We start from the raw sequence: 12,935 nt of genomic DNA on the forward strand, positions 1-12,935 counted from the left end.
TCTTGTGGTACTCACGTTATCATAAGTGGAAAGTTTCTGAAAGCTCAGAGTTTGTTGACATTGTCAGAAATGGTGGAGGCCTTGGAAGTTAATTTTGCGGCGCATAATAAATTAATATATCGTAATTTTTGTCTTATATTGTTTTTCTTCGTAATTTTAGAATATGTCTGAGGAAAATGTTGACATTCCCAACGGCCTCATCTTTTTCCTCTGACATTATGCCTTTGCATTTCCTGCTAGCTTGCTAAACTGTTTGCCTCTGTGGCTTCTAGAGACCGACAGTGACATTAATATTGCTGTTGCTTAGCAGCGGTGTTCTCACGACTTCCCATGTTGTAAACAAGAGCTCACGAGTTTCATTTGAAGGGCACCAGTAGTTGCAATATTGATTTTTATGAACTTTGGTGACTCATTTCTCCTTTTCTTTTTGCTGCTATTGACTGTTTGACTGAAAGATTACGTTTCGGTTGCTAGTAATTCAAATTTAATTGCAGTTTTAATGCAATTCGTTCTGAGATGAATTATATTTGCTTCCAACTTCTTGTCCTAATTGTCCTCGCTCTGACTCTTGGGTAACTGTTCATGAATTGTGCAGCATGGTTTGCCCACTTGGCGCTCGATTACTTAGTCCGATGTGACTGTGCAGGCATCATTTATTAATGCCAGCTGAGGAAGATCAGTTTCACTGTCCAACAGCGGTTGAACCTTTTCAGCCTCTCTGTATAAGCTGCAACTCAATGGCATAATGCACCTCCCGCCTGCAGACAAAGGAAATCAAAGATCACCGTATCTATGACTGGGCCGTTAATTCAGACACATTGTGGCCGGGGGGACAGAAAATGGATTTTGTGGAAATTTTCAGTTTAGAAACACATTTTGAAGGCGCAGCGTCTGAAACTGTAAGTACAATATGCTTTATTACGTTGTAGACCTTTTGGAGAAATGTCATTGCCAATGGTGTAATCCTGCAGAAATACTAGCATTATAGAATAATATTCATATGCTACAAGTGACCTTTCATACATTACATTTCTTAAATGTGTAAATGTGCGACATCAGACGCTGCTCGTGTTAATATCCCAGAGGCTGAAATGGAGGGCACAACTCATCAATGAGGTGAACATGGCTCCAAAAAATGTCAGACAGTATCCAGTTGTGTCGGCACACATCATTTGAGCTGCAGGAAATGTGTTCTAAATATACACCATGGAGGCCTGCTCCCAGCTAATGTACTGTAGGTCAAATAAATCCATATCCATGTGGAAACACTAATATCCCCCAAACACACCACTGTCTGCATTGGGAAAGAATGAAAGATTGTGTTCAACTTTACATGTAGTGCACAAAACACCATTGTCAGCTACAGTGCATGTTCTTTTATGAATTAGTTATGATTTAATGCCTCTAGTAGGTGTGTTTCGTTGAGTAGTTGAAGTGACCACTTCAGCTTAGGTTGCGCTGAATAGCTTTCGAATATTTTTGTTCTCTCAGCTTATACATTGTGTTGGTGACAATATTTTATTCATATCTCATGAAATGGGCACGTGCGCCAAATACAGACAGACGTCGTGTTCATGGGCACACCCACACTAACACACACACACACTCTCATGCAGATACAAGCGTGCGGCCTGCGCACAATTTATTATCATCGGTACAGTAACTGGGGAAACATTTAGAGGGAAAGAAAGAGGAGCTTTGAATAATGAATGCGAAGAGCCCTGTTACACGGCAGACAAGCCTTTGAAGTGACATAACTTACTGCTACCACTTTCATAGCATCACCAGTGTGCAGACACAAAGACGGAGATAAAGGGGAAGACGCGGAGGGGGGTGCAGACAAAAAGACATATGAAAACATTTTAACCAATTACGGTTCTTCTGAATGCCTGCACTCTGCCAACTTGTAGCGCCGGGAAAAAGGCTACGAACAGTTGGTAGAATCAGAAAATCTTATTTGAATCTCTATTTAGACAGGCGCAGTCTTTCATACAATAGACTGGAATTAAACGTCTTGTGAACGATGGTCACAGCTGCTTCCATTCCCTGATAAAGTTTATCAAACCGTCTTGGCGTTGAGCACATCAAATAACCACTTTATAAGAGAATTCCTCTGGGCTTTCTTTTTCTAAAGAACATGCTGACATCTAGAAATAAAACCAATTTCATGCCTCTCAAAGCACAAGAGTGAGGCATGACAACTCCGCCTGTGTGTCTAGCTTACGTAATTAATTTGATTTGTATTCACTGAGTGAACTGTGGCTTTGGAAACACTGTTTATCACGCTCGAATCAGACATATCACTCGGGTTGAATCGCTTTCATATCAGCCCACGACTCATTTATTGGTGTTATGATTTAAAATAACGATAGGTTATAATTAAATTACACATTATGATATAATGATGATGCTTATTTTTTCTCATCCCTCTGCAGCCACAGGACCAAATCCTCAGGCTGGCCGCCCCCTTCAGGGACCTGGAGCGCTTCACAGGGACCCCCCAATGGATGGGACATGGGCACCAATAGAGAGGGGCGTGACTGCTACATCAAGTAAGTGCCCTGTGTTTAAAGAAACAGAGGGGGAGCTTTCTCCCGTCCCCAGATGTTTCAGACGCTTTGCCAACCTGTGATTATTCCAGCCACGTCACTGCCTCCACACTGTCTCCATCTGTGCGTTCAGAATACTGATTCTCTGCTCCCTCCGCTGCTGCGCACACTCTGCCCCTGCCTACTCTCACTCTCTCTCACACTCTCTCACACACACACACACACACACACCCACAACACTCCTCGTGCAGCCTCCCAAATGCAGAAGAGGACTTTTGAGAGGGTGCATACGCTGAGGAAGAAATTACACCTGTGCAGGGACTTGTTTCGATCTGAGAGTCTGCACGTAGAGGATGCTGGGTTGTGGCGTGTCATCAGTGTAATTGACCCTTCGTAATTGGCACTTCTGGATATCTGTACAGGCAGGTAAAAAGAAACTCTGGTTCTTTATATGTTTGTGTGCACATGCTCTAATGTAACAAGTGAGTGTTTGCTTGTGGCTATTTTTCCCGAGATGTGTAATATGCGTTCATACTAGATCTAAAAATATTGCTGCATTTATGAACCCCTGTGCATACTAGATTTTTTCTAAGTGTTTGCTCCTTAATTGTCACGTCTGCTCATTTAACATTCATTATAATTCAAAGTAGTTTTGTGTCCTAGATGCATCTCTCTATGTGAAAAACAAAAATCTGTGTATTTGCGTGGTATAGGGAGTAGGAGGTGAGCACTTGTCACACATGGGTTATAGCATGAGAAGCGTGATGTCAGAGGAGTTACATAAGAAGTAAGGAGCAGTGAAAGTGCAGGATGCAGAGCGTGTGTGTCTGGATGAGGCAGATCATGGAGGCTATTTTGGCTCTGTAGCTTTCTAAATTTGAGGAAGACTAATGCATAATCGTTTGTCCGTTTCTGTGGCCGTGCACGGTCATCTGAGTTTGTCAAGGCTCCAGGGGGCTGTTGCTAAATTGCTGTATTTCTCAGTGGAACACATGTCTAGTCTGCGTGACAGGAGCGCATGAATAAAGCAGTAGCTATTTAATATTTACACTGTGAGACACACAGTATTTAACAGAGATGTGATGTAGTTTAGAGACTATATTCTGGAGGATTGTTCAACAGAGTATAGATATAGAATATCATTTGGAAAATGACAGCTTTAACAGAGACATCTTCTTTGTCTGAGCATGAGATGGCAGGATGGCAATTTCTTTTCACAGCACACAAAGATGTCAAAGTGAAATGAACATCAGTTCTGAAATTGACTTCATTAAGCCACATTTAATAGACAATTTCCATTTGGGAGGTTTAGAATATTCACATCAGCTAGTCCCCTAAAAGGAGGAGTGACACAGCAAAAAATATGCCAATACAAACTGGCAGTGATTGCATAATTAAAAACAAAAAGATTGTGTTCCCTGCAGGACAAATATAACCGCCTCAGCACCAACAAGTTGTGAGTCATGTCAAAGCAGCCTTTCAGAACGATAGTAACAGAATATTGCCTTTTTGGTAATGAGCTTACTCCCCTTTGACCAAAATATGCTTTTAGAGTAAAAATAGTCTTTGTACATTGTCAGGCCAGCGTTTCTTGCTACTCATTTCTGTTCATCTTGTTAACTGTATAGCTCACAGTGCAGCTTCGGATCGCTGTATATAGTGTGGAGGAAGCTACACTAGCAGCTAATGAGCATGATTAGGGACCATTAGATGCATGGCTGTCTGCACAATGGGAATCCAGCCATGTTTAGCAGGTGGCCGTGCAGGGGAGGAGACAGTACTCTTCCTGAATGCACAGGTCCATATGGTTTTGATTTGTGCACAATCTGTTGAGTATGTCATTTGAAAGATAAAGCTGATGCATAAATCCAAACTATATGTGTCTTAGACGGACCTTCAGAAATGTAACGTGATAGAGTTAACTGTGCGGTAATTGTTGTTATGAGTTGTCGTATAAATAGTTGTCAAAATGCTGAATCGAATCTTTGCTTTAATGTTGGGGTGACAAGGGTGATGACAAAATGTCATTTTAATAGGCATTAGAATATTATATTTTAAAGAAATTGGGGGGAAACAGAGAAAAGATAAACGGTTTCTGTCTCTTTTGTATGGAAGCTTGAGTGTGCCACTGAAATAATTATAGAATTAAATGTTTAATTATAATCAGATTTTAACCGGTACATTTAGAAAACACTTTGGTTGATTTAAATGCCTGTTGCATTTAAATGATACAATTACAAAGCAATTTGGGGAAAAAAACAGTTACTAAATGCACCAATTAATAATTCATTTGATATTCTGGTCTTTCGCTTCAACTGGCAGTAACGGCCAAGGCCACGTGTTGTCCTGTTTATGCTGCCTCATTGCCGGGTTAGGTGTGGAAACACTGATGTGGGTGTGTTATGAATATTTGCCTACACTCCAATATTATCCCCATATACTGACATAATAAGAGAAAAATATCATATCGTAAAGTCAAAGACGGGAATATTTGACAAAGTTAATAAACTTGTGCTTAGGTTTTATTTATTTATTAAGTCTGTAGATGTTAGTAGCATTTCCCACCCTCACGTTTTCATGCAGTCCTGTTCAATAATACAACACATCCCCCGCCGCTTGCATGTCAGAGAAATATAACAACAAACATCAGGGCTAAATGTTATTTTTACACATGGAAATTTGTTACATAAGCTGACTAAACCTATTTGAACTTATTTGAGGAAAACACATTTTACTATTTTTAAGATGACGGGATAAGTGGATGTGTTCCAATACCGATACTACCATACTATTTAGTATGCCAGAAAAATATTTAGTATGTCCCAATACTGTATATAGTATGTCAAATAAAGTATGCCAAAAATACCAGGATGTCCTACTGCATCTGGTTGTATTTTGCAGTATGCAAGCCAGCATGCTTTTCTGGCTATTCTGACCCACAATCATCCGTGCAGCGGAAGATACTTTATGTCACATCTACTGAGCTGCCGAGAGAGCACAATAAACGGCAGCCTGACGACAAGTCTATCTGCGGGTGCACAGTACTACAGGACACACCTACTACATGACACGACCTCGAAGCCGTCACAGTTTTGTTTGGTTTAGGCACCAAACCTGCTTGGTTAGGTTTAGGAAAAGATCATGGTTTGGGTAAAAATAAGTACGTTAATCCCATAAATTATCTAAAGGGGCGTGATTTATAGTAAAGTGGGTGTGTTGTGCAGCAGATAGACTCTTTTCGATGACAGCACAGCTCATTGATGGACTGCGACGAATATATGAGCAAGGGTGTCAAAGTTCAAGGCGCAATATTATGACGAAGTAGTACCATGCGTACTGTATGCATACTGCATGTAACAGTACGTACTAAAAGTAAGAAGAAAAAGTATGCGATTTGTAACGCAGCCAGTGTTTTCTCCTTAGATGACCTTAGCGACAACCCACTCAGCTCATTATTTTCAATTCGCTCCACCTTTTTAGTCTTGTTACCGCAGGCTTTGCACAGCCTGTTGCCAGTCTTTCTGCCTGCCCCACCACCGTTGAACTAGAGCCTTCTGTTTTGATTTGACCAATTAATCAATTCATTTTTAAAGGGATGTGCAAAATTGTTTTTAAATGGCTTTGAAATTTAACTCTTTGTTAGTCCATTTTACTAATATGCCTTCCTTATAGTTTCTACTCTGTTTTGTCAACAGTTTCAGGACTTTTACAATGCACAATGACTGCTTTATGTAATTGCAGAATAACAAAACTGGTTGAGTATCTCCTCTTTTAATATGTGGGATTGTAGTTTGTTTGTTTGTTGGCTCATTTATTTGTTTTTTTAATCTTAATCTCCTCTTTTAATTCTTAAAAAGAATTAGGTTCTGAAGAAAAGTTTGTCCAAAAAAACCCCAGAATGAATAAAAAGTATAAAGTCAAATATATCAACCTCAAACACTCTCTTCCACGTCAACAACATTTGTATGCAGGAAAGAGAGAAGGTGCTGTTTTATCTTTTAATTACACCTTAATGCAGACGTGTTACCAAACTCACCAATGGAAGACTCGGGGCTATGTCATTACTAATTGAAATAAAGCGGATAATATCTTAATTGCAAATACAGTACATGTATTATGACCTCTGCATAATACTCATACAGTACATATATTAGCTTGTATGTATTATTGTTTAAATTGAACCAGTGGTACATTACTTTTTTGTTTAATTGACGTAAAAACAAGATTGCCAGCATCTGTGTGTCAGCGGGATTCTTTTGAATTACATTTTAAAGCTTCACCATGAAGACATTTTTGTTACTTTTTAAGTAATGCACTACTTAAGTCTTACTACAAGTTACTATTTGTTATTTTTTTCTCACCCATTCTTCCTTCTTTTTGCATGACAAGAGCATACACCGCAAAACAAGGCAGTGGGAGGAGAAATAAAAACATCGTCCTTGTGACGGGAAGCAGTCTGATTTATGTAAAATGTCTTAATTTTGAGAAATCTTAAAGAAGGAGAGAATACAGTACCAACCCTCAAAATATGTGCATCTTCAGCTGATAGGAGATGCCAAATCATGTTAGGTTTTGTCTGGAACTAAAAGAGGAGGCCATTTGGTTCATTTAGAGTATCTTTGTACTGTTTGACATAAATTGTAGAATAAGATTTAGATGGATAATTATAAGGCTCAGCAAAGTCTGTTCCCCACTGTAGCTATTTGCTGTAGACCTCTTGACCCCAAACTATAAAGGATCAGTTGTACTAGAATTGGCTAGTAAAGTCAATGTTTACAGACTGGTTGTAATGTTTATCTATCTATATATAAGTCTTAACTCTCTGTAAAAGCCAAGGTGAATGTGAGAGCATGACAGAGATCGGGTTCATTTCTAGTTCAGGACTGATATCACCACAAAAACATAAATGTCATGTTTCGTTATCTGTCTAGCAGCTGCATTTTACATCCTAATAACAGATCACATGTTCATGTTTTTTTTCTGGTTTGTAGCTCCCGGAGAGAATTGTTGAATCCTCCTCCAACATCTCAGTTGACAATCACTTAGCTTTGAACATCTTGTTGAACATGTGGTTGTTGTTTTTTTCGTAGTATCGGGATTGCAATTGACAGATCGCTCTGTGTCTCTGTGCCCATGAAAGATTAATTGTTAGTATTTAGTGGTGAATAGTACATGTGTCAAGAATAACTGTGAATTACACACTGTCTGCCCACGGCTTTAATTAACCAACATTGTTGGCACCATGCGGAGCTGCTGCTGCTGCTTTTGCAGCCAGAGAAAGTGGAGGAACGCTGTATAAAAACTCTGATCACAGAAAAGCTACATACAGTTTGTGCATCGTCTTTTGAGGTCAAGAAGAGAATAATAACTGTGTTGGGAGGATGAAGAAAAATGGAGAACAAAATGGTCAAATAAGGGGCAAATTAGTCCTGGTTTGCAGCCAGCCATTGATGAATTCGTACAGTCATGGAGATAGCAAATCTCTAACTCAGGCAGGTTTCAACAGCATGACACTCCACATCATACCTGTCCTGCATCTTTACTAGCGTGGCGAGGCAAAAGCCTATTCTGTTACACATAACAGTGTGAGTACTACAGAAGACTGTAACTACTCCTTGGTGAAAGCACAGTGGATATCACAATGTGAGAATACAAACATTGGAGCTTGATTACCATCGCCCACATGTTCTATTTTTGCAGCATTTCACTAGTTCCTTGTTTCAAAACAATATCTTGCATCTTTAAACATTTAGGGGATTTAGGTTAAGGTAAACAAGGTAAACAGCCATTTATACAGTATATATCTACATTGTCTATAGTTTACATCTTTGGACAGCTTTCTCCAGTCCAGAGTTGCAGTTGTCATTGTCTCTTGAAGGTGATTCTTTTTAGTGGTTATATTAGTTTCTCAATTAATTGATTAGTCTATAAAATTGTCAGACATACCAATCACAAGTTCGCAGAGCCTAGAGTGATGTCTTCAATTGTCTTGATTTGATGACTTTCTCATTTTACAGCTAAACAGTACACTACAAGATGTTTCTGAAAACATTTGAGGCAAGAAATAGGCATTACAAAACACAAATCCTGCAACAGGACAAACTAGACCGGTATAGAGGAGAGAGACAGGAGCCCAAATAAGAAACTACACTTTAGAAAAAAGCCCAAAAAACAGCAACATGCGACTACTTTCCTGGAAAACAAGACCAAAGTTGCTTATAATAAGCGGACTTGGCAACTCCGGTAATGATTAAATTAATTTTCAATACAACAGTAGCAATACCATTTGACATTTCTGTTTGCCTTAATACATCAACAGCGGCTGTCACAACACTGCATCCAAGAGCAGTGCTTTACAATGTCACAAAAAAAACCAGTAGGAAATATCCTTTTAATTCTTCCCACTGCAGCCACGTCTCCCAGAGCAGCTCCCTGGATGAGTTTCGTCTGGACGGGGACAAGTTTGTGCCACCAACGCCCCGGAAGGTGGAGATGAGACGAGACCCAGTGCTTGGCTTTGGATTTGTGGCAGGCAGTGAGAAACCTGTGGTGGTCCGCTCAGTCACACCAGGTAAAGTGCCCCAGCTGTACAAGTGAGCTCTAAAACAACAGTGACTCATCCGATCCATGGCTATTATCAACACATTCCCTGAAGCAGATGAAATCCTCCTAAGACGTAGTCAGAAAGGAGAGAGGGAAAACCCTCTCAGGCTGTAGTTTGCGTGGATGATTCATTGATTTTAACAGCGATCAATGAGTAAGCATTAATTAGAGCCTTGAGAAAATGAAGAAATATAGCATTGCTGTTCACAGCTTGTACCACTTAACTGTTGTTCGGTGTGTGTTGGCAGGGGGTCCATCAGAAGGCAAGCTGATCCCAGGAGACGAGATCATCATGATTAATGATGAGCCAGTCAGCTCAGCGCCCAGGGAGAGGGTTATTGACCTTGTCAGGTATGACAACACACTAAGGTGAGATGTCATTTGCCTGCTGTTGAACCTGTTGCTGATTAATTTTATAGTGCCTATAAAAACCTTCTTGCAAGTTGTCATGATTTATTGTCGTACAACAGTGAGTCACAGAAGATTTAATGTTTTTTTGACACTGATTAACAGAAAAAAGACTTGATGTCGAAGTGAAAATATACTGTATCGCTACAAAGTGATCTTAATTAATTACTGTACTTATAATATGTATGTGTATTATGTATACATAATATAAAATACATGTTTGCATAAGTATTCACCCCTTTAAAGAGGACCCAACTAAATCATCAATGGTGCAGCCAATTAGTTTTAGGAGTCAGGTGATTATTTAAACGTGTGCCATCACAATTCATCTGTAGCTGGAAATGCTGAATCAGTCTGTTTTGCAGGAAAAATGCGTATGAATGACACGATAATGCGCAAGGCATTTAGCGTGCAATAAGAACGCCTTTCTTGCTTTTGCCGTGTTATTTGTACGCCATGTATCCTGTACTGACTGCAATGTAAATGCATCCACGTAGATATGCTACGCTCAGAGTTAGTGACGTAGAATAAAAAGCGAGAAAGGCTGCTTATGGGGAGCAGGTGGATGAGTCCAACAAACACAGGACCCTCAACCAGGAGACCAGTGTTCGAGACTGGTGTAAGTGACGTTTGTGTATGTTTTCCATACTTATGTTACGTAGTTTCCGTACGTATTTTAAGACCAACCATGACGTTTTTCCTAAACCTAACTAAGTGGTTTTGTTGCCTAAACTTTAGTGGGTGGTTTTGTTGCCTAAACTTTAGTGAGTGGTTTTGTTGCCTAAGCTTAACTGCGGACATTACCGTAATTTTGTTACGTGGCGTACAAATGACAAACGAAAAGCCTGAAATGCGTCCTCATGACACGTAGAATGTCATTGTATTGTTGTGCTATTTATACGGTTTCCCGTGACACCGGGTTGGTTTAGTACACCTTGACAACAGAGGACCACTGCAAGCGACTAAGTAAAAAGGTGTCAAAAAGGCACATTAGATCCCCATGATTTAATGCTGTAAAAAAATAAAATAAAAAAACTTCCAATGGAGGTGAAAACTTTATAAAGGCACTGTAATCAAACTACTTATCACAATTTAATGTTTATGGACATATAGTAGATGGCCACAGATTTCCAAAAATACCTCCACTTTCTATCCAGAATAAACATTTTTTGTTTTTTATTTTATTTTGAAATGCTATAAAACTATATATATTTCCGCTGGACAGATATGATACATTATTGTAGCCACCTGCTTCATTCACCGTGATTTAGCTGTATGCCGGTGTTGATGTTTTTCCATGCGTCTCATTAAATTAATATCACTGCCACAGCTGAGTGGCTGGCTGTAAGCGTTTGGTCCTGGTGTGACCTGTGCGGCGCTCTGTAAGCAGTGCATTAGTACAGGGAAAAGTGCCCATGTGGCCACTCCTTCACAGCTCCTGTGGCCTTGAATAGGCTCGCTCTCTGCAGTAAAACTCTGCACTATGGAGGCAAGACAGGGCTGCCAGCAGGAGCATCACTGGGACACGATGTTCCACCATGATGTCCTAAAAATAACAATAACTGGAAGAAAACTTCCAGATTTCCCTTAACCACATTATTTTGTTTTGTTTACATCTTTTATCAAAAATGATCTTTTGGTTAAATTTGTTTGTGTCTTGCAGGAGCTGCAAGGAGTCCATATTGTTGAGCGTTGTTCAGCCGTACCCGGTAAGTTTCTGCATCCTCTATGAATGAAATCAAGTACATTCCAATAGGCCGTTTGTGTGTTTGGAGCCGATTGTTTTGCTGACTATGAAAGCGAAGCCATTAATCATGCCATATGTTTGCGCTGGCACTGTATCAGTATAACGCCTTAGCCGAGTGTTACAGCCCCGCTCAACTCAAAGCATCCAATTAATGCAGTCTTTCCAAAGTCTTCTCATGTTGTAAGTGTCAGATCCTCGCGAGACCTCCCGTGAACCTGCCACATCAACATTTACTAGAGTCACGGAGCACCAGATGGTTGTGAACACACAGTGCCAGGGGCATATATTCGGCCTTTGTTTACAGTTCACATAATAAGTCAGTGGAAATGTGAATTATGCTTGAATTCTCGCCAAAAATAGGTATCACCATAAGTGCGTGCTCACAGAAAACAACATATATGCTGTTTCTTGAGTGGTTCTGATAATTCTCTGCACACCGTGATGGTGTTTTGTATCATACATTTCCCTAAACTTGAAATTATGCCTAAATACATCCACCCATAGTGCATTTCAATTGATTGTTTAGAATCACAGTGTTTCAGAGGCTCATCACGATGAGTGTTGAGTCTTTAAACTTGAAAAAGGATTTGATTTGCAGAAAAACATGGGTGTAGTATTCCACAATACTAAGAGGACCAAGCAGCTCTTATAATCCAGCCTGTAATTGCTTCCGTTTACCAGGCGTTTCTTCGCAGCCTCAATGACACACCAGCAGCGAGGGTGTCCTCCCTCTTATGCCCTTACACAGAGCCTCCCTAATTGCATCAGCACTGAGTGGAGAAATGGGAGGTTGTCATGTTTCAAGAGGGGAACATGTCCTTGAATTGTGTGCAGCTGAAAAAATCCATGACTCATCTCTAGAAGAACTGATTGTCCTTTAAATCTGTTTTTGTTTTTTTTCTTCTTTCCCTCCAAAAGTCACCCAAATCGGCATTCATCAGCGCAGCCAAAAAGGCCAAGTTAAAGACTAATCCTGTTAAAGTCCGCTTCGCCGAAGAGGTCATCATCAATGGCCAGGTCCCCGTAAGTCACACTGGACACTGATTCATTCTGTGCACATCAAGGCTCTGAACAGGAGGCGACAGAGGCAGACATGAACTCTAAAAGCGGACTTAGAGCAGAGTGAAAGTATCAGCGCAAGAAATGCATCTCCTCTTCTTACTTCTTTTCATCACTGGGATGAAATAGAGAGCATGTTTCGCATGATTGACAGAAAAAGGGGGACACTCTCACAGAGAGCTTCCCTGATTAGTCGGATGTGTCATACAACGAAGAGGTTCTTTAGAGAGCAACCGCAAAGTAAAGAGACTATCAGGCAGGCATATCCTCTGAGCTAAAAGGACAGCATCATACACAAAACCAGAAAGTGATTTTTAAAGAAGATGCATCAGTGTTTTACTTTGTAATACTTTCACTACCATTTGAGCTCGATGAAAAATGTCATGGAAAGGAAATTAAATGTAAAAAAAAATACAGGTTTTAAGAAATTATTTGGGAAATCTGCTAATTTGCTTTCTAGCTGAGAGTTATATGAGAAAATCGATACCACTCTCATCATATCTGTATCTCTTAAATGTAAAGCTACAGTCAGGAGAGCTTAGCTTAGCATAATAAACTGGAAGCAACTC

The 12,935-nt window shown here is 40.0% G+C and overlaps 2 protein-coding genes across 8 annotated transcripts in view; one reads left to right on the plus strand and one right to left on the minus strand.

The window, feature by feature from the left end:
- Nucleotides 1-12,935, minus strand: part of LOC119500712 (rho GTPase-activating protein 6-like) — a 113,536-nt gene that overhangs the window by 41,925 nt on the left and 58,676 nt on the right. The window lies entirely within an intron of this gene.
- frmpd4 (FERM and PDZ domain containing 4) overlaps nt 1-12,935 on the plus strand; it is a 36,790-nt gene that overhangs the window by 12,311 nt on the left and 11,544 nt on the right. For 3 of the 6 annotated variants that reach the window (XM_037790565.1, XM_037790560.1, XM_037790561.1), the window contains exons 2-6: nt 2,436-2,552; nt 8,960-9,120; nt 9,401-9,521; nt 11,224-11,269; nt 12,226-12,330. In XM_037790565.1, coding sequence (XP_037646493.1) covers nt 2,436-2,552; nt 8,960-9,120; nt 9,401-9,521; nt 11,224-11,269; nt 12,226-12,330 — 550 coding nt within the window. Of the gene's footprint in view, nt 1-1,827; nt 2,976-8,959; nt 9,121-9,400; nt 9,522-11,223; nt 11,270-12,225; nt 12,331-12,935 lie in introns of those variants that run through there. The other 3 variants (XM_037790562.1, XM_037790563.1, XM_037790564.1) reach the window with 2 other exon arrangements.

Source organism: Sebastes umbrosus, chromosome 13, assembly GCF_015220745.1.
Source record: "Sebastes umbrosus isolate fSebUmb1 chromosome 13, fSebUmb1.pri, whole genome shotgun sequence".
Lineage (NCBI taxonomy): Eukaryota > Metazoa > Chordata > Actinopteri > Perciformes > Sebastidae > Sebastes > Sebastes umbrosus.